This window comes from Corythoichthys intestinalis, chromosome 1 (genome assembly GCF_030265065.1).
Source record: "Corythoichthys intestinalis isolate RoL2023-P3 chromosome 1, ASM3026506v1, whole genome shotgun sequence".
In the NCBI taxonomy this organism is placed as follows: Eukaryota; Metazoa; Chordata; class Actinopteri; order Syngnathiformes; family Syngnathidae; genus Corythoichthys; species Corythoichthys intestinalis.
Window position 1 is genome coordinate 61,038,630 of NC_080395.1, and position 27,635 is coordinate 61,066,264.

General features: G+C 39.0%; 1 protein-coding gene across 3 annotated transcripts in view; it reads right to left on the reverse strand.

The window, feature by feature from the left end:
• The window catches only part of LOC130922998 (A disintegrin and metalloproteinase with thrombospondin motifs 7), a 136,750-nt gene extending 111,334 nt beyond the window's left edge, over positions 1–25,416 (reverse strand). For all 3 annotated transcript variants that reach the window (XM_057848352.1, XM_057848360.1, XM_057848368.1), the window contains exons 1-4: positions 24,932–25,416; positions 22,815–23,182; positions 9,537–9,720; positions 3,226–3,425 (exon numbers count right to left, since the gene is read on the reverse strand). In XM_057848352.1, the coding sequence (XP_057704335.1) occupies positions 3,226–3,425; positions 9,537–9,720; positions 22,815–23,182; positions 24,932–25,052 (873 nt within the window). In that variant the 5' untranslated portion in view covers positions 25,053–25,416. The remainder of the gene's footprint in view (positions 1–3,225; positions 3,426–9,536; positions 9,721–22,814; positions 23,183–24,931) is intronic.
• Between the last annotated feature and the right edge of the window lie 2,219 nt (positions 25,417–27,635).

The following is a 27,635-nucleotide window of genomic DNA, read 5'->3' on the forward strand; positions in this document are numbered from 1 at the left end:
CCACATAGCCTGGCTACCTATCAGGATGCTAACAGTAAAGGAGCCGGAGAGATACAACAAACAGCTGCATTTGCTCACTGGAGATACAGCCATTACTTCACATATCCGTCCAGTAAAGATGACAAAAATATCTCCGTGTGTTGCAAACTCTGCGCTGGCTCAGATGGACTGTCGACCGCTATATACTCGACATCCAATTCAACAAGGAAGCACCTGGAATTACAGCACAACGCGTCGTGAAAAAAACTCAAAACAAGTCGACAGGTAATGAGACAGCCAGCAACTAGCCTTTATAATATGTGTAATTATGTACATTTTATAGTTAGGGTTTGTAATCGTAGGCGGAGTTTTACATTTTTGGGACTGCGGGGAGAACAATGTTGAAGACTGAAACGAAAGTCAAAAGTTTGGACACACTTCATAATTTTTGCGTTTTTATATATTTTCACTGCTATTGTAAATTCTCACTGAAAACATCAAAACTATGAACGAACATGTGGAATGGCAAAAAAAGTGAAAAAACTGAAAACAGGTTTTGTATTCTACATTCTTCAAAGTATCCACCTTTGAGGTGTCTCCAAACTTTTGGCCAATACTGTACAGTGGGGAGAACAAGTATTTGATACACTGCCAATGGGAAAACCCATTGGCAGTGTATCAAATACACACATCTTGATACTGTTCGAGTTCAATCAGCTGTTGAAGTTGTTGTTGGTAGCATTTGAAAGCTTAGGTTTAAAGAAATTCTAAATATCCATCTTGCCTCCTCTGGTGTAGTTTGCTAAGCAAAGCAAAGGATAGTCTCAAGGTGCTAGTCACATGATCTGTTCGAAAAATGATTTTGACCCATTATGAAAACTGTACGTTGAAGGATTTTTGTTCATTTCATAAATTGTTGTTGTTTTATTGCTTTACAACTTTTATAGACAACATTTTAATGGCTAGGTCTTTATTTCAAAGGGGAAATTCAGAATTTTTTACATTGGGCTTCATCTTGGAGTTAGCTGGGATTTAATTAGTCATTGGACTTTATTTAAACAAATTTCGTGCAGTTTGTCAGTTATTTGTTAGTTTCAAGGCTCCGGGATGGCTAAGCTAGGGCAAGTCAATGGTGGTTGAAATCAACTCCATCAACTCATTAAACCCCCGCTAACTCAAAGATTAAGCCTTATGTGAAAAACTCAATTACACGTGATGAAATTTTTCTGTTATTTTTATGTTGAGGCAGCAAAAGGAGAAAAATTGGTAAAAAGTAACTGATAAGTTACTTTTAAAGTAACTTAGTTACTTTGATAATAAAGTAATCAGTAAAGTAACTAGATTACTTTTTTGAGGTGTAATCAGTAATCAGTAATTCAATTACTTTTTTAAGTAATCCGTGACAACACTGATGAGGACGAAGGATTCAGCTGATTTTGTGGATTAATACGTTTATTTTTCGCATCACGCCAGCCAATCGGCTGCAGAAAAATCATTCTGTATGAGGGAGAAGCGTATGCGCCTTTTTGGAGTTTCAAAAGGTTCCCATTCACCGTCGATATTTACTGTGGGACCATTGGACTTACGAGGAAGTGAGTAAACATCTTGTTTTGTATTATGTCAAATACGAATACAGCGATTACAAAGTAAACACTACAAACTTTCTTTAAATAAAGGACTACTTACGTTTGATCATTGATAGACATGTAAAAAGCTCTCCTCCTGCACATTAGCAGCACGCTAGCTGCACAACAACTGCAGCCACCCTCCTCCGGGGAACGAACTGTAAACTGCTCTCCGCCGGGCGGTTTGCCGATCCGCGAAAACAATCGACAAACCAGTCGTCATGTCAAATAATTGAGGCCAGTTATGTGTGATTTTCCGCTTCGAAGACTTTGAAACATCACTCGGTTCGGGTTAGCATGTCGGCTAGCTGTCACGCCTTTTGGTTTGTTTACATTCTCCGAAGCCGGGGAAGGGAAATGACATATGTCCGATTTAGGTGTCATAAAATATCATTCGGGAGGTGGCATAAAATATTGTTTGGCAGGTGCGACAGTAAAGGTGAAGTCGACAGTTTTGACCATTATGGAGTAATTTTGCCATGTCGTACTGAATAAATACATTTTTATTATTTCATATTCCATTTAGCACAAGACTGTTATTTGTCATGACCATGCCGTTTATTTAGCAATTGGGGAAAATACTTGTATAAAAAGAATATCCTGTAAAAATATTGAAGTAAAGAGACAGAAACAATGCCATTTTGCAGCTCTCTTCATTGCGTTTTCCTCGATGTGAATAGTTCCCCCTCGACGAGCTGACTGGTCCTTCTCAAGCCATTTATATAACTATTGGGGAAAATACTTGGATAAAAAGAAAATCCTGTAAAAATATTGGAGTAGAGAGACTGAAACAATGACATTTTGCGGCTCTCTTCGTTGCATTTTTGTTAACTGTTGTTTTGCACATCACTGAAAAACTTTTGAATGAAAATCAGTTTACCATGTTCAGTATGCCTTGTTACAGTAAGTGTAATGTAGTAGCGGCCTAATGCAAAGCATGTTGTGTTTTGTTGTGTGTTTTAGGCATAACTACGAAAAGCAGTTTTCTTTGCATTTCTGTAGTTTTAGGAGGTTTGACCCCCCCCCCCCCAAAAAAAAATAAAAATAAAAAAAATCATGACTGTCGCGACGTTTATGTCAGGGAGTTCCAGCAAGACATTCTAGCCACTTTCACCCCTGGCTCTAACAAAATAGGTATGATGTCATTAAGCACAACCAGAATCCATAAATACCATAAATTTTGCACACTGGATTATAAAGTGCATTTTTTCTGGGGGGGGGGGGGTTAAGTGCTTTATCTAAAAATTAAGGTACTAGTACATATTTCTGTCATTAATGCAGCTGTGCTTTGGGTAGCACAACTGCAAAATGAGCCACACTTAATTAGCACACTTGACACACTATAAATGCAAACGTGTAACACGCGCTGGTTTACCCCTGGCTAAAAGGATGTCTCAAATTAATGTCAAGAGTCTGCATACTGATTCAAATGAATGGCTGCTTGCTCCAGCTCCAAGACCTCCCACCTCTTTCAGTATAAACTGTATTTGAAAGACCCTACATTGACAGGTGGTGAATTGACTTCGCATTATATATAAACAGTGAGACTCGAAAATTGATGAATGATGTTAGGAACACAAAACTAATGTGTTAAACCGTTATATTTTGGTTTTGTACTTACAATGTTCATAACAGCAAGTATGTAGTTTTCAACACCTTTGCTGCTGTGGTATTCCACCATTTTAGGGTCAGCCACCACCAGGGTTTCCACCCACTTTTCTTTGCTGATGGAGCGTTGATGGATCCTCTTCTTCCTCCTGTTCTGCCGCTGCTCCCAGCGTTCCCTGTTTCTCTCAATTTCTTCCAACCTCTGATGGGAATCTACAGATACAGCATACTAGTATAAACAAGACTGCTTTTAATTTGCTACTCACCCTTTCTAGTGATAATATACAGTATAACCTGTCCTCATTTTACACATTCAGTTATAATACATCAATGCACTTGCAATTCAAAATTTTAATCAATCCAATCAACACATTTTGACTGCGGTTTTATATAATGGCACTACGCTAAAAGAGAATAACAATATGTGTTTCAAGTACTTTGAACCCCATATTTCAAATTATGGGAACATTTTACAGACAAAAACATTGTGCTATCCTCCATCGTAGCAAACGTACATGTAAGACAAACCTGGTAATGACTCATGAACAGAAAAACAAATCTGTTGTACACTGTCAACAGTTGTGAACGATTTAAAGATTTGTATATTGGAGAAACAGAGCAACCACTGAACAGGCACAATGCACAACATAGACTGGTTAACTTCTGCATGACTAAAGACTCCGTGGAATCATGAGCTAAGTGCCGTCTACTTACAACTTCAAGAGAAGCAGCAATCTCAGGATGGTGTGGAAAATATATTCACATTTTGGACCAAGATGTGAGAAAGTTTGAAGGAAGAATGAGAGAGACCTACCTCCAGAAAGTAAAGGGGGAATACCCTCAATGATCATTAGATATCTGTTTTAAATTTCTAAATGTTCGAATGCAGCATGTGTGGAATTGGCATTTTCTTTCCCCATGCTTGTATGAGTAAACTGAATGTATTGTTAAACAACTTTACGGCGAGTAAATAATGGATCACCCACAATAAATGGATGCCTCATTGGCATACAGTACTATGAAGTTATTGCCTTGTTGTTGAACCCTTGATGAAAAAGGATTATTGGAAAGAATGGTGGGGCATTGCTGATGACCACATCAACAAGTGCAGTATAACCTATTTGCATAAAAACAAAAGTCTTTAATTCAGGAATATCTATTATATATCCACATATATTGAGATGATCCATTTCTAAAGTAAATTTGCAATTTACTGATGCACTGAGAAAGCAACCAGTAACATAAACACAGACATTTATTACTGCTAACGATTTAAAAGTAGAATTTGGAGAAGGATGGATTCAATATTGGAGACTCCAAACCCACACTTGTCAGAGGATGGTTTAAACAGAGCCATCAACATAGTTTAGTTTTAAATTCCATTAAAAAATACGGTATATTTGCCAATCCTCAATTAAACTGTTGAATTCCTATTATTATTATTATTTTTTGAAGTGACCCACAAAGAAGATAGATTCATTAATGAAATATTTTTCTTTAAACCTGCTACATTCCAAAAACAAAACTGACCCATTTTAGTCCCTACAGCAAGGGAGGAGAAAAAAACCACAAAACATGAGTGTGTTTGTCAGGGCAAATGTCAGAAGGGATTTATAGAAGATGTTGAAAAAGCATGAAAAACAGCACGGTGACAGAAGGAATTATATTGAAAAATAAGTCAGACTCACCGCAGTATATTCAAGCAAATCTCTGACTTGAAGAATTTTCAATATGTTTGTAAAATATTAAATAAATTCAAGGCCAATCCTACATGTACTACTCCATCGATCACCTAAAGTCGGCAAGGCTGTATTTCAAATGAAAAGCACCTGTTACGTTAAAGTGCGTACGAAAGGATAATAAAAAAAAAAAGTCTTAAATAGCATTATTATGTGAATTAGAATCACATTTTGAGACGTTTCGACTAAATACAACAATTTGGGAACGCCCAGATGACGAGAAATTAGTCTTTTAATCCGCCGCGAGGCCACGCCTACGTACCAATATAGGGCTCTAGCGTTGCCAACAGGAGGATGACGTCGGCAGGGTCATGGTTTCATCTCATTTAGTATTTAGCCCATTTAGGGGGATTAGAATTTAGTCCATTGAGGGGGAATTATTCAGAACGAGGAAAATGAGACCAAGAGAGACGCAAAATGTCATCGTTTCAGTCTCTCTACTCCAATATTTTTACAGGATATTCTTTTATCAATGTATTTTTCCCCAATTGCTAAGTAAATGGTATGGTCATGACAAATAACAGTTTTGTGCTATATGGAATATGAAATAATAAAAATGCATTTGTTCAGTACGACATGGCAAAATTACTCCGTAATGGTCAAAACTGTCGACTTCACCTTTACTGTCGCACCTGCCAAACAATATTTTATGCCACCGTAGTTAGTAAGGCTTTTGTCATTTCCCTGCCCCGGCTTCGGAAAATGTAAACAAACCAAGAGGCGTGACAGCTAGCCGACATGCTAACTCGGACCGAGTGACGTCTCAAAGTCTTATTTTCGCTTTTTGAAGCAAAAACCAAAAAAAATCACACAAACCTAGCCCGGATCATATCACACTGCGGCGGGGTTGTCGATTGTCTTTGCCGATTGGCAACCCGCCCGGCGGCGACCAAGTTACAGCTTGTTCCCTTGCTACGGACAGGAGAACTTGCCGGGGAAGCAGCTAGAGAGTACCGCCGGACAAACCAGCCGACGTTGAAGGAGCGCGTAGCTGCCACATGGTCAACACCAATATGGCGTAAAATAATGCTTTACTACACGGCAAAGACTTAAACAGTTAGAGAGCGGCATGCATTCTTCATCTAACATGGCAGGATGTGTCTGAGGAGAACTTGTCTACATGTCCGTCAATGATCAAACGTAAGTATATAGTACTTTATTTAAAGAAAGTTTGTAGTGTTTACTTTGTAATCGCTGTATTCGCGGCCATTTTTAACACAAAGTTGCTATTTCTGATGGGGTTGAAATTTTGACAGAACAACGGGCACACGAAGAGGGCAATAATCCGAGTTTAGAGTGGTGTATGCAAACAAGCAGCCAGTCATTGGCCAAGTGGCATTCTCAGTGGACAATCAGCCACAGAATGCAAGCCACCTCCATATTAAAGCGTGTGCCATGACCCCAGTATTTGACATAATACAAAATACGATGTTTACTCATTTGCTCGTAAGTCCAATGGTCCCACAGTAGTAGGGCTTGTTTTGGCCAATATCCGTGGTGAACAGTAACCTTTTTAAACCCAACAAGGCTCACACGCCTATCCCTGGTGCAACAACAATTTTCTGCAGCCGTTTGGCTGGCGTGAAGCGCAAAATAAACGAATTCATCCGCAAAATTAGCTGAATCCGCAATCCATCTGCATGCTATAAAGCAGGGGCCATGAATAAAAAATCCTATGGGTCCGAAATTAAAAAATTACAACAATCTCGGGTCCGGAAATATTTTTAATGCTTCTTTTTTTCCAAAAAATACAAACGTATCTTTACGTGGCCATGCTGATAATTACAATATTCAAAAATGTAAAAAAAAATATACAAAAATAAATTTATAGTAAGTAATAAATAATATTTAATAATAATTAATTAGTAATAAATAATAAAGCGATCATATTGAGCCCTTAATTCCGATATTTTTTGAGAACGGATGGCAGAGTTCATATGGAAACTTTGCGAAAAAGCTGCGTGCTTCGTCTCATAGTGCCTTTTCATATTGCTGCTTTTTACAAGCACTACCGTTGTTCAGCCATTCATTACTAAACGTCAACACAATGCTCAGCGCGCCTGCGCAAGCATCCGCACGCATGCGCACATCGGTCAGAAGCGGCAAGTACTCACTATTTTTGTTTTTATTTAGTTTTTTAGAACCTTTTCATTGCCTCAAAAATACTTTTTGCATGTATTACCCTCTCATACTTTTAACCATTGTGGTTTTTTGTGTTAGCTTTGAAGCAGTTGACCACATTAGTCACGTAGCGTATTGAAACCATCCTTATGTGGTATAACTGCATTTCAGTATTTTCTTAAGGCATTTTTAATACGTTCTGCCTGTATGCATCCAAACAAAACAAGTTTAGAGCGAACAGTATTACTTTGGGTGTCAAATTCGACTAATGTAGACGTTTCGCCGATGTAGCAGCTTTTGGCAGAACACCGTCTCTGAACAGATGGGGCATGATAGCGGTCTTGTGCTGCCGCCAGGTAAAATGAACAAAAATGTGTTGGTCTACTCCTCCTTAAACACTCCCTTTTCTGCATCAGTCTTGCGTAGTTTTGAGCACGCCATTTGCCGTACCTTTTCGCCTGTTCCTCCAACTTCATTCGGCTCAGTTTTTGGTTGTCACTCCGCGGAGTCTGGAAAGCGAGTGTGAGACATGCTGTTCTAAAAATAACTTTCAAATGCTTCACTCCCATTGGCTGGCTCACGCACGTCACCTCTAAGGTTTTTGTTTGTTGCCCAACTCCGCTCTCCAAATCCGCAGAAAAAAATGATTTTTGTTGTTGCAACGTGTATTAGTCCAGGACAGCTTGAGATCCGGTCCAGACGGCTTGGGGGTCCGGAACCGGACCGAGGTCCGCGGTTCCGTGACCTCTGCTATAAAGCAATGCTGTATTGTGAGATGCAGACCCAGGTGACGTCACATTCGCATTCGTCCAATAGACCCTACTCACATGACGTCACAACCACGCCCCCGCGCCATATTGTCCGTCAACTCGTTGTTGATGCATTACCGCTACGTAAATTCCGCCTATTATGGCGTGTTTTCTGCTCGTTAACATTAATAATCAAAATGGTGAAGGCGTGTGTGGCGGTCGGTTGCAATAACAGAGAAGATTGATGGTGAGACTTGAGGTTCTACCGTATTCCGAGAGACCCGGAGAGGAGAGCGAGATGGACTGCTGCAATACGACGAGAAAACTGGGCTCCAAACGATTACCACAGATTATGTAGTAGTCATTTTGTATCTTGTAAGATGCATTTAATATATATTTAGAGGGTTTTGGGCTGACAACCACAATTAAGATCATTGCTAGGCTAATCGCCGACAACATACCGTTTCAAATTCAAGGTGCTTATTTCTTCCACCATCTTTATTTTTTGAATAATATTTAGCTGGTAACAAGTGAAAGAAGCTGGCCTCGTCTACGGATCATTGGTTAAACAGGGGTGTCCAAACTTTTTGCAAAGGGGGCCGGATTTGGTGAGGTAAAAATGTGGGGGGCTACGTAGTGACTACGTACTGATCTACGTAGAACAATACATTTAAAGAAATTTTAGCAAGCCCTTCTGTGTGTCACATTAGCTTTATTTTTTTTTTTTTAATTCATAATTTCAACAATTTCGAAATACTGCTGCTGTGAAATTAAATTAGCTTCAAGTTGCTATAATTTCTCGCTGCGTATCTTCCCTGTAATGTCGTACATGTCAGCGTGTCTTGTTTGGTAGTATTATCGCGTCACATCGAACTTTTTAAAAACAGCGACTGTCTATTTGGAAATGAGGCAGACACAGTTGTTGCGTGTTTTATTGAAGAAATAGTCCAATATCCACCTATCCTTGAAGCGTCGGCCATCACAGTCAACTTTTTTTTTTTTTTTTTGATTGTCGCCATTTTAGAAATCACACAGGATAATGTTGCTTAGAGTGCTGCTCTTAAAGTTTTTCAAACTTTCGTGAGAATAGGCTGATTTTGTGTGGACAAGATAGTTGTAGATATCAGGGTAGCAGATGTCAGGCAGCGAGGGCGAAGACAGCGGGTCGAAAAATATCGATTTAGGCATCGAATATGGATCTGGCGAATGGATAGTTATCAGCTGATATGATATGGATATGAATGGATACTGAAGCTTTTCCACATAACGCCTTTTATGCAACGCATCCAATGAGTTTACAGCGTCTGAAAGCACCGGGACTTCCATGAATTGCACTATAAACTGAATGACTAATTGAAACCATTGAGAATAGGGCTAAACAGAGACGGACAATATGGCGGCCGGATACAGCGACACGTCATTCTGTGACGTCGGTGAGTAGGGTCTATACCCGAGACTGAAGCGGGAACTCATTTGCATGGCGAGGGATTCAAAATTTGAATATATAACACGATCGCTTCCACACGCATCCAAGCGCTCCATTTCATTCAGCAGCATAAAACACCGCGTGAAATATGAAATAAACATGCTTTTTGGTGTCATACGCACTTTAAGTGTTGACCCATCAATCTATCTGCATTGTTATGTTTAATGTCCTGGAAAACCTGTCATTTGATGTGATGTATGGGCAACGGGAGAAGAAAGAGGACAATTACTTTTGACCCCACAGGAACCGTTGACCACTTGTCTTCCTGAAATGGGCTGCACAAGTGGACTCCATGACGGGAAGGGAGCATGGCGCTTGAAGATCGCGTGGGCTTGTGGTGCTGAAGGCTCATCATACGACTTTTCCAGAGGCTGAATGAAGAATTCTTCATTTGAAAACTTGAACAATCCTGTCTGAAGATTGAAGAGTGACAGTTCAGTTGGTAAAGCATAACAAGCAAATTTTCTTCCGTTCGGTTATGTTGTTCTATTTTTTTTGTTATATATTGTATATAATTACAGGGCCTGGAAAAAAAATAAAATTAATTTGAATCAAATATTATTCAGATGAAATCCTTTAAATCTAATCCTATGATCTAATATTTTGTATGATGCAGGGAAAACTAAAGAGGAGAATTTTGGACTTTTGTCTGTTCCTCTCTAAACGACGACTCGCATTGCAGCCTGGAGGGTGGATCCTCCCTCTGTGGCACTTCCAAAGGTTTCCTATTTTCCCCTTTAGGGTGTTTTCCTTCAGATCAGGGGATGTTGGAACGGTTTGACAACTCCAGGCCTTTTGAAACGTGTTGGGATTAGGGGTTGTATAAATAAATGTGACTTGACATTATTATGAAACATTTGAATTGCTAAATTATAATTGCATTCCTGTCAGGAAGATCAATGATTCCCGCTGCACATTTTATGTATAGCCAGTGAGTTTTTTTTTCCCTTTCCTTACAGCCCTTCTAATCTCTCAGGTGAAGAAATTAACATATAAATCATTCATCAACAGTTATTTTATCACTTTTCGAAAGGCTTTTGGACAAGCTGCATTTAGAACACTATCATACCAGGTGATGAAATAAACATATTAATTATTCAAACAAGTTATGTTATCACTTATCGAAAGGATTTTGGAATAACTGTATTTAGAACACTATTATAATAAAAATTATATTATGAAAATATAATATGCATATTATAGATGGGGCTCAGCTGGGACTCACCATTCATGTGAGAACGATAGTTCATTGACTTCATATTTTGGCTGAACGTTAAGAATTTTATGAAATGATTAACAAAAAGGCAGGTGGAAAAATCTTCTCTTTTATTGTGAACTTGACTGTTTCAAGAAACTCTGCACATGATCTTTGTGAACAGCAAACGTGAAAATATTCATTGAACTAAAGTTTGAATAAAGCATTTCATAGGAATGACTTTTAGATAAATGTTGAAATGGTTTGCTCTTTAAAAATTGTGCTTTGAGGGACATTGTTAGTTTCTTACTCCAGCCTGGTTACTACATTACTATATATTTCGGTTTGTGTTAGTATAAGAATTCTTGTTCTAGACTTGTTAACAGTATACTGCTCTTTTGAATGCTCACCTTAAGAGTTTTACTGTTTTAAATTTTAATTTGCTTGTACAGCCAGCCTGGTATATCTTTCCTGTATTGCTTACTTTAAGTACAGTTTTAGTAAGGACTAGAATTCAATTTGATGTGTATTGAAGGACTTTTGTCCTGTTTTTGCTTTATTGAGTCGTAACTCAAAAAGACCAAATACTGTACACTGTGTCAGGTTGGACCAAATAGTGAAATGCCAATATACCGAGAGAGGTTACTGGTTACTATTATGCTATCGTAACTAAGGATGTCTCGATCACATATTTTTCCACCAGAGTCCGAGTCACCTGATTTTGAGAATCTGCCAATACAGAGTCCCAATTCGATACCGGAGAGAAAAAACAAACAAACAAAAAAACATGTCATTTTAAACACGTTACTGTCCCACTGAATTATTTTTAAACAAGAATAACTTAAAAAATGCTTGTCTTTATTAGATGCTTCATTGAGTCAGTCCACTCAAACCCACTCACACTGCTGAGAAAGCCTCACTTACACACTGAGTAGAACGCATTTAGCAACGTTTGTTTGTGTCACTCATGTGACGTGCAGCACCCCCCCCCACCCCACTACCTCGCCCCACACACAGTGTAGGTTCCAAAACGTAAAAAGGCCCAGCTCGACGCTCTCTTTGCTCGTTTTCCTCACAAGCACGCTGGACAGCGGCAAAAAAAAAAAAAAAACCTCACTGCTCGCATTGAGTTTGTTCCTTTATTACAACAAAAAGCGACTCCACAGAGCGATATTTAAAACGTAAACAAAAGAGCAAACTGAGAGAATATTGAGGAAATATAAAATTATCCACTTTGAATGTTAAATATACAAATATAGAAAGTTATCGAGAGAGTAAAGAGAGAGGTCAAAAAACTGTGGCTCTCTTCTTTATGCCTTAGCGCAGGGGTGTCCAAACTTTTTGCAAAGGGGGCCAGATTTGGTGTGGTAAAAATGTGGGGGGCCGACCTTGGTTTACGTCCTTTACATAGAACAATATATTTAAGCAAATTTTATCAAGCCATTCTGTGTGTCACATTTGCTTTATTATTTTTTTTAATTAATAATATCAACAATCTCGCAGCCAGCCTTTGTGGCGTTCTCTTTCGATTCTCGGGTTCTTGCGATATACTGCTGCTGTGAAATTAAACTAGCTTCAAGTTGCTTTAATTTCTCGCTATGTATCTTCCCTGTAATCTTGTCATACATGTCAGCGTCTCATTTGGTAATATCGCCTCACATTGAACTCTTTAAAAACAGCGACTGTCTCTTTGCAAATGAGGAAGACACAGTTGTTGCGTATTTTAGTGAAGAAATAGTCCATTTTCCACCTATCCCTGAAGCGTCGGCCGTAGCAGTCAGCTTTCTTTTTTGTGCTAATTGTCACCATTTTAGAAAATTGGGAGTTAAGGGTCACATGGGGTAATGTTTCTGAGAGTGCTGCTTCCTTTTGGTGGGTAAATGAGAACCAGCATTTAGTGTGTAAGCTACTTCATATGCTGGTAGCAGTACTGTTGACCAATTTATTAAGTCTGTGTGCGGGCCAGACGTAATTGATTTTATGACAGAGGCTGGGGGCCGGATGAACAGGGGCCGCATGTGGCCCCCGGGCCGGACTTTGGACGTCTGCCTTAGCGCAACTGTCCGCACACACAGCTCCTTCCTCAAGCATGACGTCATGAGCTTGTATTCATAAAATTCAAATAAATAAATTACAATTAACATGAATAATTTCCCAAAAACCATTATTTAGGCTCCTACATAAAAGCTTAAGCGTGTGCCCATTCCAGGTTCATGTGTCAGGTGCTGCTTGGTAAGTTTTGTTTTCTTATCTTGGCTATGCAATGTTGCCTTAGCCTTTAAAGGTCTGTGCTGAGTGATTATCACACACTATACTCATTTGTGGCATTAGCATTGCACTCGCGCTAGCATTAGCATTTAGCGCGGTGTCTCGGTGCCTTCTTAAATTCTTTGAAAACACTTTACATACAGTTCGTAGCATCCAGGTGAGTTTATTTAATTGCAAATAATATTCTGTTTTCCTGCTGAGTGTGTATTATCATCATGAAAATGGTGAAGTCCTTGTAGACTCTACAGTTATGTGCTTGTCTGTCATGTTCATTTGAAATTGTTGGAAACATTTTATCTATTTACTTATTTATTCATGGACTAAAACTTTTGAAGTTTATAAACGAAAACATTTTGGGAATTGTCTACTAAAACTAGACGAAGACGAACACATTTTGAAATGACTGAAATATGACTAAGACTAATAAGTATTTTCGTCCAAAAAAAGACCAAGAAAAAAATTTAAATGGCTGCCAAAAACAACACTGCTCCCAAGCTTCTCTGGCAAGATCAAAGATTCAAAGCTGTCACTCATCGTTAACTTTAAAAAGCATAGGCTTTGGGAGCAAGAAAAGCAGCAGGAGAGAGAGTGAGAGGTTGTGCGAGCATGAGGCAAAGAAACAATTATATTTTTTTTAATTAAAAAGCCAAACCCGATCCTTTTAACCCGAACCGATCCTCTGAAAAATGGCACGATCGGCCCGATTTCCGATCACGTGATCGGATTGGAATATCGCTAATTATTATCATACCCACTTGAAGATTTCATTTTGTTATCAAATTGCACGCTGTGTAAATTAAATAACAGTGAAAAAAGTTTTGAAATTCATGTAGGCTTCATGTGTTTCGAATCAAAAAAACTTTGTCTTTGACTTAGTCTTCTCATGCGTGAAATCCTATTTTAAAGAAGATTTTTAGATTACAATGTGCCTTTTGATTATGCTACCCACAGATGTACTAGTATATACAAGATAATCCCACAACTGAAATGAAATAACATCAAAACAAAAGATAGAAATGCACTGAATATTTAGTAATAAAAGTATCAAGCATCACTTTTTAGGGTAAACAAAATTTTAAAATTACAGACGAATGAAACTGGCCGGCTCATAAATATATGGGAGCCTTATTTATGTTGTCGGAAACATTGCAATTGTTTTCTACTTAGGTATTTTGCTGTGTGTTTTGGATTGTTATCCTGTTGGAATAAGAACGAGCTGAAAGTGAGACCAAGCTTTCTGATAGCTTTCCTCCCAAAAAAAATCTTCACAGATTGGGATGTGTACCGTAGTGTGATTAAAAGCAACCTCATAACTTAATGGAACCTCCCTTGTGTTTTATCATTAGGTAGACTTTTCTTGTCAATCGGTACCTCAATCCAAACGATTTTATGCACATTGACGAAGAGATAATTTTGTCTGCATGCTTATCTGTAGACTGTCAAACCTTATCTTGAATATAAAAAAATAAATAAATAAAAAATAGGCAGCCAGACATTTCATGCAGACAAAGAATTCAGTCATCCCTCTGAAGGACACATATCTAAGATGTGTGGCCCCAAATAGCAATGATCAAACTCAGCAAAATGTCATGATAACAACATGACAAACATACTGTAGTTATCATTTAAGTACGTCAATAATGGCACACTATCCTGGTACACTCAACATAATGGCACAATTTAGTCATTCCATCATCAAATAAGAGCATATTTTTTGCTGCAACATCAATCCATCATTTCTACAACTTATCTACAGTGGGGTTTTGGGTGAGCTGAGCTGACTTTAGGCGAGAGGCTGTACCGTATATGGTGACTGGTTGTAGTGTTGTATCGGTCGCGAACGATTCGTTCTTTTTGAACGAATTGTTTGGGTGAACGAGACCGAACTAATCACCATCTGCACTGATTCGTTCTATGAAGTTGGTGCTTGTTCACTGCGTGGGAGGGCGTTGAGCAAGCGGCAGCGTCTTCTGACATCGCACACGACCAATCAGACGCCAGCCTCATCGCGGGCAGGGGAGGGACTGGAAACAGAATCAGGGCGTATGTCACTCACTTCCACGTGTGGCCAATGAGCAGCCAGCGTGCAGGCAGGGGGGCAAGACTGAGTTTTGTCACTTCCCGTTCAGTGACTCGGTCCTCCGGTTCCTGACCTAGCTTGCTGCTAACTTGACTTTCCAGTAATGACTATGCGGTGAACGAATCAAAAAATGAAAGGAAAGGACTTTGTCACATATTTGTTAACGTGGAGCCTTTCAAATGCAGCTCAAAAAGACAAAAACACCACACAAATCTAGCCAGCATGGTTTAGTGTACTACTTTTCTCAACAGACTCGCGACTACCTATTACGACATACTATCAAATTTACAGTCATTTAAAACACGGGTAGCTACGAGGCAAGCAAAAGTTGAGCTGCGGTCGCGTGACGGCAATGAAGGGGGCAAAGAACTGTCACTATAAGGAGGCTTCATGGCAGCGATATTTACCTCATATGTGCACAGAAAAAAAGAATATTTAGTATGATCACCATAATACTGATTTGCAATGAAACGGTATATACATGTCCATTTTTTCCAAGTGTTTTATTTTTTTTTTTTCGTGTCAGGTGTTGGTTGGTTTGACAAATTATGTCAATCCGTCCATCGTGTGCTACTCAAGCGCCCCAAAACAACGCACATGGACACGGGAGATGTCGCAATATGTCTACATTTTTCTTAACAGACTAATGAGAGTAGAAAGGCGATATCGTACAGAGCAAACAATTATTTCTCGTCAGCATTTGACGATCTGAGATGCGGGGACGACAGGTGAGTTGACCAGATTATTTTATTTATTAATACCAGTGCAAAAATTCAATACGATCATCTTAATACTGATTTGCAATTAAACTGTCAAATATCAAAATGTAGTATTGTCTTTATTTCAGAGCAGCACATTCGACAACTAGCTATTTACACTTATAGTTTTAACAATAGTAACTAAAAATAATAGTGATGAGCATAAAAACAAAAATACAACAGAGCGAGAGGTAAATATGATGTGTTGGTCGTTCCATATTTAGAAATTAAACTTTCGATTTATTTTTATTTTCGTGACAGCAAGCATGCTGCGTTGGCTGGTAGCAGCAGCATTGTAAATGTGATCAAGAACATGCTAAAGAAAGTCCGTGCGCCACCGACCCCAACCCCCCGCTCCCCCCACAAAAGGAAAATGTTTAACCGTGTCCCCAATCGAAATGCAAGCACGAGCCATGACTTTGAGCCCATAGAACTAGGACAGACGACGCGGAAGTTCTCCCTCGCTTTTGCAGCAGCGGGAGGGAGACGAGGCTGTCTGTGAAAGCAGAATGATATTGCCTGTCACTCATTACTGAAACTACGACGAGCGGTCAATGAGGAGCCTGTGTGCAAGAGAGAGGGAGGGACCAAGAATGTCACTTCCCGTTCAGTTATACCGCGAAGCGGTCTTTGGTGATTCGTTCGGCAACGTCACTTCCCGTTCACTAAACGAACGATTCATTTGGGCGGGGAGGGAGATGAGGGGGCGAACGATTCGTTGAACGATTCGTTTGAACGAATCTTTTTACTGAACGATCCGGAATGGATTCGTTTACTCAAGTGAACGACAGATCCCGTCACTAACTGGTTGACAAAAAAAAAAAAAAAACCTGAATATATATGTAAACGTATATAATATATATATATATATATATATATATATATATATATATATATATATATATATATATTAGGGCTGCAGCTATCGAATATTTTAGTAATCGAGTAATCGACTGAAAATTCTATCGATTAATCAAGAAATCGGATAAAACATTTTTTTTAGGTAAAGAGCAATTATAAACATACATGAGAAAAAAAGGCATCTAATCCAATATTGAACCATTTTCAGTCAATCAATGTCTTTATTTTCGATGTACATTGTTTGAAACAGCCAACAAATGCATCTCAGATGTGACTAAAAAAAAAAAAAAATCACTGCTTTCACTTAAAAAAGTTAGATCTTATTAAAAAAAAACATATTCATTACCTAAAAATGTAATTACACTTGATAACACACATCACTTGAAAGCTACATGTTTTTCCCACGTGTTTCAATTTAATTTCCATTTGTGTCAAGCTATTTTTAAGTTCTAAGTTAAGTTTTAAGTTAGTCTAAACCAGGGGTGTCCAAACTTTTTGCAAAGGGGGCCAGATTTGGTGTGGTAAAAATGTGGGTGGCCGACCTTGGTTGACGTCCTTTACGTGGATCAAGATATTTAAGCAAATTTTAGCAAGCCATTCTGTGTGTCACATTCGCTTTATTATTATTTTTTTTAAAATTATTTTTATTATTATAAATCGCAAGGCGTTCTTTCGATTCTCCGATTCTTGCGAAATACTGCTGGTGTGGAATTAAACTAGCTTCATGTTGCTTTAATTTCTCGCTACGTATCTTCCCTGTAATCTTGTCATACATGTCAGCGTTTCTTGTTTGGTAATATTGCCTCACATTGAACTCTTTAAAAACAGCGACTGTCTCTTTGCAAATGAGGCAGACACAGTTATTGCGTATTTTAGTGAAGAAATAGTCCGATTTCCACCTATCCCTGAAGCGTCGGCCGTCGCAGTCAACTTTCTTTTTTGTGTTGTCACCATTTTAGAAAATTGGGAGTTAAGGGTCACATGGGGTACTGTTGCTTAGAGTGCTGCTGCCTTTTAGTGGGTAAATGAGGAGCAGCATTTAGTGCGTAAGCTACTTCATATGACGGTAGCAGTACTGCTGACCAATTTATTAAGTCTGTGTGCGGGTCAAAAATTATTGATTTTATGACAGAGGCTGGGGGCCGGATGAAATTTGACCAGGGGCCGCATTTGGCCCCCGGGCCGGACTTTGGACATTTCTGTTCAAAACTGTAAGTAGTGATAGGATTTTGAGTTTTTGCAGTGTTCAAAATAAATGTATGATACCTGCTGTATTGGAGCACGTTAGGGACCAGTGCTACTTGGTGTTTTATTCAGCAATGACTACTGAGCTAAAACTGACAGTTAGCTTTATTATGTTTTAATTTTACACCCTCATCACTCTACAGTGCTGTGTTTTTACAGATTAAATAAAGCCTGTATGTAAGACACGTTAGCCACGCATCGACAGTGGTCATAATCAATAGAAACCTAGCCCTCCGAAGGGCTGTTACGTGAGCGAGTGACAGTAACGTTATATTTATTAGCGATGAGAAGTCTACGGCTTAAAGATGGCAGCTGTTTACTAACGCTGCCCAGACGCGGCCGAGTCTGTCATTTTGCATATAGTCCTAAATGCATGCGATATCTATGAGACGCATCGGACAAACTGTTTTTCTGCAAAGGGACCAGGACGACTGATCTGTGTAAAGGAAAGAATGAATGGGGCCATGTATAGAGAGATTTTGAGTGAAAATCTCCTTCCATCAGCAAGGGCATTGAAAATGAGACTTGGCTGGATCTTTCAGCATGACAGTGATCCCAAACACACAGCCAGGGCAACAAAGGAGTGGCTTCGTAAGAAGCATTTCAAGGTCCTGGAGTGGCCTAGCCAGTCTCCAGATCTCAACCCCATAGAAAATCTGTGGAGGGAGTTGAAAGTCCGTGTTGCCCAACGACAGCCCCAAAACATCACTGCTCTAGAGGAGATCTGCATGGAGGAATGGGCCAAAATACCAGCAACAGTGAGTGAAAAGCTTGTGAAGAGTTACAGAAAACGTTTGGCCTCCGTTATTGCCAACAAAGGGTACATAACAAAGTATTGAGATGAACTTTTGGTATTGACCAAATACTTATTTTCCACCATGATTTGCAAATACATTCTTTAAAAGTCTGGTTCATGCCAGTTGCAAGTTGTGTTACAATTTAATCTATATCTACACCAACTGATAAGAATAAAAAAAAAAAAAAAAAACCTGACTCCCTGTGAGTTCCAGTTCCCAGAAATTAGATTCTTTGAAATTTTAATAAGGGATCCATTTAAATTCCAGTCATAGAAAATGGCTTCAATATGTTGCACTACATATACAATTATACAGTTATTAGTCAGTCAGTGTATGCATAAATTGAATATCGGAGTGCTCAGAAGCAAGATTACTAATGACTGCATAAACTGCAATACACAGTGAAGTTCTCATAGCGATTAGTGAACTCATCATAACGATGGATTTATTCAGAATAATATTACACATTTTACATATGCATAATATTTATATCGTAAATTGCATAATATGCTTATAATATTACTAATATTTACAATGAGTAAAAAAAGGGAAACATTCCTGTAAAATTCAATAACGTGCTATTTTACTAACATTTATGTGCTTCATTCCTTCCCTTTTTTCAGTTCATGAACTTTCCAGCATTTCACATGAGACGTATGATATTTTTCCTCTAAGCAAACTCACACATAAGTCATACAGATTATTAAAAGAAAAAAAGTCTGACAGACCAGTCACACACATATACACCTGAAGACATACAGCAGACAATATTAGGCAGAGACCTCAGTCCCATATATAATTTGTGGCTGGACTTGAAAAGAGCTTTTCATGCCCAATACCTGACATACATATATATATATATATATATATATATATATATATATACATATATACCAGGGGTCGCGTTAACCAGAAATTTTCCGTCGTTGACCGGTTTTTTAAAACGGTGACGGAAAAAACTGAAGTCTGTCCGTAATTTTGACAGGTTGCAATTCACACCCCAGACCACAGGGTGGCGAGTTACCATATTAATTAGCTATTATCTCTCTTAATGCATGACGTCGTTGGCTATTCTGTCAGAATATTGTAGCGTCACCGGGGTCTGGCGGCGGCACCGTGATTGACGCATCAACGCAAGGTTCTTATTGGTGCACCCGGTGTGCCAGCGCGTCATCCAATTGATGGACAAGATTGCCGCCTGTGTATAGACCCCAATCTTATGACGTCACAACTCCGCCCCCCTGACCGGAGCCGCCATATTGTGTGTCAGCTCGTCATGTTTACACATTACCGCTACGTACATGCCTCCTATTACGGCGTGTTTTTCTGCTCGTTAATATTAATAATCAAAATGGTGAAGGCGTGTGTGGCGGTTGGTTGCTGTAACAGAGAAGATAGACGGAGAGACTTGAAGTTCTACCGTATTCTGAGAGACCCGAAGATGAGAGCGAGATGGACTGCTGTAATTCGACAAGAAATCTGGGCACCAAACGATCACCACAGACTATGTAGTAGTCTTTTTATATCTGGTAAGATGCATTTAATATATATTTAGAAGATTTTGGGCTGACAACCACAATTAAGATCATTGTGTGACGTTGGTGATTGGGGTCTATATCGTTGCCTCCTTTTCTTTGGGGGCGGAGTTGTTGGCGGTAAGCAGAGTAAAAAGGGAGAAAAATACCACGACTTCCGTGTCTAATTTTTCGCCGCCAAGCAGGCATTACAATATTAATTAAAAATGAATGAAAACTAAATACTATTGAATATGTCATCATTATCATTTTAAAAATTTAAATGACGGGTAAAAATAGACTATGACCGGATTTTTATGACCCTGCCAGTCAAAATGACACAACGAAAATGTTTAGCGCAACCTCTGATATATACATATATATATATACATATATATATATATATATATATATATATATATATATATAAATGACAATAACCTGACAGATAGAGCAGTCTTGCAAGGAAGAATGGAGCAATATTGCAGTGGGCAGATGTACAAAACTGATTATCCACATAGACTCACTGCTGTAATTGCAGCCAAAGGTTCATCTACGAAATACTGACTTGAAGGGGGTGGATAATTATGCAAATAACTTTTTTTAAAAAAAATTATTTCATTGACATTACTCTATAGAAATCTGTTTCCACTTCGACGTTAAAAAGTTCCAATACATTTTTGTGTTAAAAATGCCAAATTGTTTAGACCATGATTGATTTATGAGTGCAATAAAATGGGAAAACATCCAAGGGGTGAATACTTATAATAGGCACTCTACCTCCATTTTAAATCCAATACATACTGGATAGGTGAACACAGACAAAAAGACAGAGACAGACAGAAGGACTGAGAAAATGGTCCTTGGTTTGATGCAATTTTAAGCCCCTCCAAAAATACTATATCAGTTCAGCATATACGATTGTTATTGGGATTTATAATTACTAGATATGTCCCCAATCCTATCACGTGATCGGAAATCTGGCCGATCGCGCCATTTTTCAGAGGATCAGAATCAGGTGAAAAGGATCGGGTCTTTTATTATTAATTAATTTATTTACTCTTTTCAAGGGCTAAAAAGACTAACAAAATAATCCAGAAATGCAATGGCGTTGCCAAAAGAAACATAAATATATACGTTTTATACTCCGCAACACTACCGGAAAAAGCGGAAGTACTGCATACAGTACACTGCTGTAACATGCTTGGACCTTTTTTCAAAAAAATAAATACATAAAATAAAAAACATTTTTTGGGTATCAAATCAGGACTCTGTATCGGCAGATTCTCAAAATCAGGTGACTCGGGTGCAAAAATATGCAATCGGGACACCCCTAATAATTACATACATACTAGAGATCGATCAATATGGGTTATTTAGGACCGATACAGATACTGATTATTAGTAGTTAGAGGGGCCATAACCGATTTTTGGAGCCAATATTCACTTGCAGTAAAAGTGTAAAAATTGGCGTAAAAAATGAATAATGCAAACCATGAACTTCATTGAAATGCCTAAAACATGTTTATTGAATCAAACAAATAGAAAATAATAAATAATAAGAAAGGGTGGCATGGTTCTGTGGTAGTCATTCCCCAAACCAGAGGTTGTGTATTTGATTCTCTGTGTATTTGATTCCGTTGCTCCTGGTGTTGCGTCACCAGTAGTTAGATGAGGATATAGTGCGAAGCGCTTTGAGGGCCTTAAAAAGGTGAAAAGGCACAATACAAGTGTAACTTCATTTACCATTTCCATTTAATCACTCAGAGGACGAGGTGAATACTAGTGTAGGAGACAGCAGGCAGGAGAGAGAGGCACGGCTGCATCTGAGCTGAAATAACCCAGTTCTAAGTGGATTTTTATCAAATCTGCCGGTCGGATTAAAAAAAAAAAAAAAAAGCCGATACTGATATACATCAAATTTCCAAATACTGGCGCCGATAATCGGTCTATCTCTAATACATACATGGGTGCCCTTGGCGAACCCTCAGGTAAAGAATCAAGGACACCGTCTTCATGGATTGCACATTATTCCAAGCTCACATTGTCACGGCGCTCCACTGCCTGTTGTGGGTGGCTCCTATCAGGCAGAGGCCAGGTTGGTTGATTGAAGGCACCTGGGTTAAAATGGCCTGGGTTCCCTGCTAATCACTCTCTCTGCTCTCTCCTTCAGGTAATGGTGTTGGTTGTTCCTTGGTTGTGTTGGACTTTAGTTAGATATTCACACTTTGCACACAAATACTATATCCATTTGCATCCATTCTTTGCAGAGACCCCTGACTCTACACCCATACACACACATTCACTCTTTATTATGTTGTTTAAATCTTTTGTTGAATAAATCCTTGAAATTGGCCCATACCTGTGTCTCTGTTTCCCTCACTTTGTCATGTGCCTGTGCATGTGACAACATCAATAACAGTATTTGGTCAGCCTTGAACAAAAACAGCACAGCCATCCTTTTCCATGCCAAACGCTCACCCTGTGCTACCGTGTGTGAATAGGTTCTTTGAGATGCAGTTCTTGCAATGAAAATCTGAATGAATAATGCTTACAATCAAAATAAAATGATACTGTGTGTGAATAGGCTCTTTGAGATTCAGTTCTTGCAATGAAAATCTGAATAATGCTTACAATCAAAACTGATAATTCCAGTACTTCTGTCTATTGCATTGATAATTCATTATTTTTTCATTGTAGGCATAGCAAATCCGATCATGGGGTTAAGGTCACCTACTGTGAGCTGTTTATGTCTGACATAGTGTTTTAGGCACAGGTGTACAACTCACCAATCCATCACAGGTACTTATTGCTGCAGTCCCTTTGACAGCCGGCCCATCCCACACTTCACCAAGGAAATAACACTGGTTGGATTCAAGGGGACGTATCTTCCCCCCTTTAAGACCACCATATCGGCTCTCTGTCAGGTAACCTGGGGCCAGCAGGTGTGGGTTGAGAGTCAAATTAAAGCGCAAATTTCGGCCGCCATGCCACAACTGATAGAAGACTCTTCCTGGGTCAACTGATTCCTCTGAGGCATAGCGACGCTGTATGTGGTGAGCACGATGAGACAGAAAGTTGGACAGGAAGTGACCTCTGGCATTCACTCTAGTGGGGTGAACCACTTCATAGGGTGGAAGGTCTTGGAGGAATCTTTCTGTTGGAGCCATGGTGGGAAGAAAACGTGGAAAAGATGAGCGATTCAATTGGGACACAAGAAGAATTACAGTACTGTGTTTTAGTTTCTGGGGCAACAAGCAGACATGTACAGTGAAATGTACAGTATATCTATTTAGATATGTGATTAACCATATGTGAGCGCCTGCATACAGTATATGCAGTGTTGGTGGGGGGTGGGGTGGTCACTAATTCATAAACCAAATGAATATGCACTAGTCAATGAAAACTACAGAAAAAGGCTAACATTAGTACAGAGAACACAGAAAAGGAGAGGCAGATGCGTTAACCGGTACTTCGACTGTGGTGCAAGAGAAGCTAACCATGGAAATGGAGAATTGAATGTGTTGTGATGTTTTGCTGGCTCACATCTCAACAGGATGCTGCATTTTCCCATGTTGGGCTGAATGTGAATGTAGAACAAAATTTTAAAATTCATTCTATGAGCTCATGCGCCATTTGTAGGAACTAACTTTTTCATTCCCCACTTTCAAGTCCATGTAAGCCTTGGAGCTGTAGTTGAGGTCTGTGTTGCTCAAAAACAGATAAGAATTAAAAGCTAAATGAGCTTTTTCCATTGTTAATGCTCTATTACTGTGCTCAGATCAAGCACATATGTTCGTTTTTTTTTGTTTTTTTTTTAACTTTGCACAAATGCACAAATTATGACTTTTCCCCCCATTTTTACAGGGCTTTTGATGGTTCTAGATGTCCATTCATTTTGACTGGGAATGAACGTTCATTACATTCAAAATGGATTTGATGTCTAGCTCCATCAATGGCATTGAAAGATGAGCATTCAGTCCTCACAGTTTAAATAAATTGGAAATCTATCTAAATAGCATGCAATTAGTAAAATATTATGAAAAAAAAAATGACTTCAATCTTACTTGATAACCAGATCCCAGATAGCAGACCAGCAGTGAATAAACGTTGATTTTCCATCAAAATCATCAGTATGGTTCACATCAAAATTTTCGACGTCAAGTGACGTTGAAACAACGTTGTTCTATGGTATGTCAGGCGATGTTTGGGTTAATATTGTTTTATAGTTGATGAGCTATTGTTGACAAATAGTTGATTTATGATTGACCGGGAACTGTGATTGAAAAGTCATTGAATTGTGGACGAGCGGGCGCTTTGGTCGAAAACATAACATTGATTCAGCGCTGTTCCAATATTATTAATAATCGAAATGATTTTTAGGATTTCAACGTTGAAACAACATTAATTGAGGGTGCAAAAGTGACATTGATTCAACGATATAAGATCGACAGCGGAATGTTGATCCAACATCTTTTTAACATCGGTCTGCTATCTGGGATACGACAGTCAGCTGTAACCAGAGTCAGCCGAATGTTTAATTTTATGAATTTAACTATAATTAAAATTGTTTTGAAAACTTTATTTATAATTTTATGAAAAAAATGTAAGAACTGCATTAATTTACGTATTATAATTTAAATAATATAATTGCTAATATTTAGCCTTTCATCTAATGACAACAGCAACAAAAAACACTTCGCCTATAAAGGATTTACATTTTTAGTATCAGCTTTTGAATAGCTCTCCACTGTGGTGACCACTGTCCCTGAAAGGGTTAAAGAAGGACTGCTATAGCCTGTTGGTATGGTATATTTACCTGGTTTGTGTATACGAACGATAGAGCCAACGGGTGCACGAACATCTTGTCATTATAGTGATTTGCTATTTGGAGAACTTGACTGACCTGACTGTCGTGGTAATCCCAGCCCAGACTTGGAGTGGTCCAGCACGTTCAGAAGTATCAAGAAGAAACAAATGGGGGAAGTTCCATGTCCAGCGTGAAGCCTGCAGTCCAAACGGGTCATTTTGGCTGTTTACATTCATTTATTACCGTACTTCTCAAACACGTTGCCGCATGACAATTCAAACAAGCTGCATCGTGGCCACATGCAGTGTAGGCGCACAGCTGCACTTTAAATGACTTGTTGTAATTCGAGCTTCATCTTTATCTTCTACTTTTGAAACATTCCTCGTGTGTGACTTGTTTGTTGGCCTTCGCCTTTGCTAAGAAACGCCTGAGCCTCCATCCGCCTCTCCGACAGCTTGTGACAGCTTGAAAACTTTGCAAAGTTCTGCTGCCGAACCACCCCCACAGATGGGTGGAACCAAGACAATAGGTTTTCTCTTCAGCTACTGCAAGGCGTTTAAAGGGGACTCCGCGTAATCGGACCAAATTTAATGTTGAGACCCAGATGTGGCGTCCGGTGCTTTTTGTGGGTCATTTCAGGACTCGTGGGTTCACGCAACATACACGACTTTCTTGTCCAAACACTCGAATTAAGCGCCATAAATACTGTAAACTTGCAATATTTGTTTATTTTTTACACTGATCCAGCCCCTTAAACGACTCGGCCGCGCCTGCGTGGGTATTCGCCGGGTTCTCGGGTTTCCTCCCACAGTACCCCCAATAAAAAAAAAAAAAATAAAAAAAAACTTTAATTGAAGAGTCAGGCCATGTCTACACCTCGCAGGAGGATTCTGCCCTGATACGTCGGGAACGTAACGTTTGTAAAAACAAAAAAACCCAAAAACAAAACAAAAAAAAACTTCCACAGCCAACCGCTTTCATTCATTTTTAAGTACATTTATAACAATAAAAAATTTTGTCCATATTACCATTCTTCAATAGGAGGCACAGCACAAGAGTTTGAAAAAAAAAAAAAAAAAATGGAAGCAAAAAAGCGCGTTTTATTTACTCCAAATGAAAACATTGGTTTTATGTGTGAAGTGAGGATTGATAACCGTAAATCTTCTGTTATCAGTGTCCACATGATGGCGCCACAAACGCAGAATTCGCACTTCTTCACTTACCCCGTCGTTCTTAAGAACCCTGGTTTAAATGTGCGTGTGCGTGTGGATAATAGACCCTACTCACATGACGTCACAACCACGCCCCCGCGCCATATTGTCCGTCAACTCGTCACTGTTGATGCATTACCGCTACGTAAATTCCTCTTATTATGGCGTGTTTTTTTGCTCCTTAACATTAATAATCAAAATGGTGAAGGCGTGTGTGGCGGTCGGTTGCAATAACAGAGAAGATAGACGGAGAGACTTGAAGTTCTACCGGATTCCGAGAGACCCGGAGAGGAGAGCGAGATGGGCTGCTGCAATTCGACGAGAAAACTGGGCTCCAAACGATTACCACAGATTATGTAGTAGTCATTTTATATCTGGTAAGATGCATTTAATATATATTTAGAGGGTTTTGGGCTGACAACCACAATTAAGATAATTGCTAGGCTAATCGCCAACATACACTCAGACGTTGTGAATGAACTACCTGAAAATATATAATTATAAGGGGATAATAAGACAGTTGTCATACAATTAATTTACAATTTCACTATTGAGGTCAAAAGCCAAAAAAATTAATTCAACTAGGGACAATCTGGAGCAGTGCTATCGCACTTCATATTTATTACATATTATATATGTATGTAGTGAGAGTGCTATCGCTAAATCATATAAACATTAAAAGCCCTAGCTCCATTGACAAATGACATGAAATACTTTATACTTGACAGTGGATGTTAGCAAGAACAAAAGATTTTGAATTGAAAATTTCGTAACTCACCTTCCCGAGCACAAGATAGATTCCTGCAGAATTTTCGTGGACGAGGACCTGTTTCACCCAACCAGCAACGAAGTATTTATAAGCCTCCAAGCTCTTAAAGTTTTTCAAACTTTCGTGAGAATAGGCTGATTTTGTGTGGACAAGATAGTTGTAAATATCAGGGTAGAAGATGTCAGGTAGAGACGGCGAAGACAGCGGGTCGAAAAAAATCGATTTAGGCATCAAATATGGATCTGGCGAATGGATAAACTGAAGCTTTTCCACATAACGCCTTATATGCAATGCATCTAATGAGTTTACAGCGTCAGATAACACCGGGGCTTCCATGAATTGCTCTATAAATTGCACGACTAATTGAAACAATTGAGAATAGGGCTAAAAAATGACGGACAATATGGTGGCCGGATACAGCGACACGTCATTTTGTGACGTAGGTGAGTAGGGTCTATAGGCCCAAAAAAAAAAAAAAAAAAAAAAGGAAGCAAAAAAGCGCCTGTCTAATTTACTCCAAATGTAAACATTGGTCTCCTGTGTGATGTGAGGACAATGTTTGTCGCAGTCAGTGACGTTTCCAGTTAAATCTTCGGTTATCAGTGTCCACATGATGGCACCACAAATGCAGAATTCACACTTCTTCACTTTCCCCATCGTTTTTAAGAACCCTGGTTTAAGTGTGCGTGTGGATGATAGGCCAAACTGTAGAAAAATTTCTTCTTTTTGCCAAATATCCTGCTACGAGTGGACATGGCCACAATCAGGCTGCTAAGGACAGCTATAGTTTTTTGGCAAATTGTCATCCATTGAATATGGT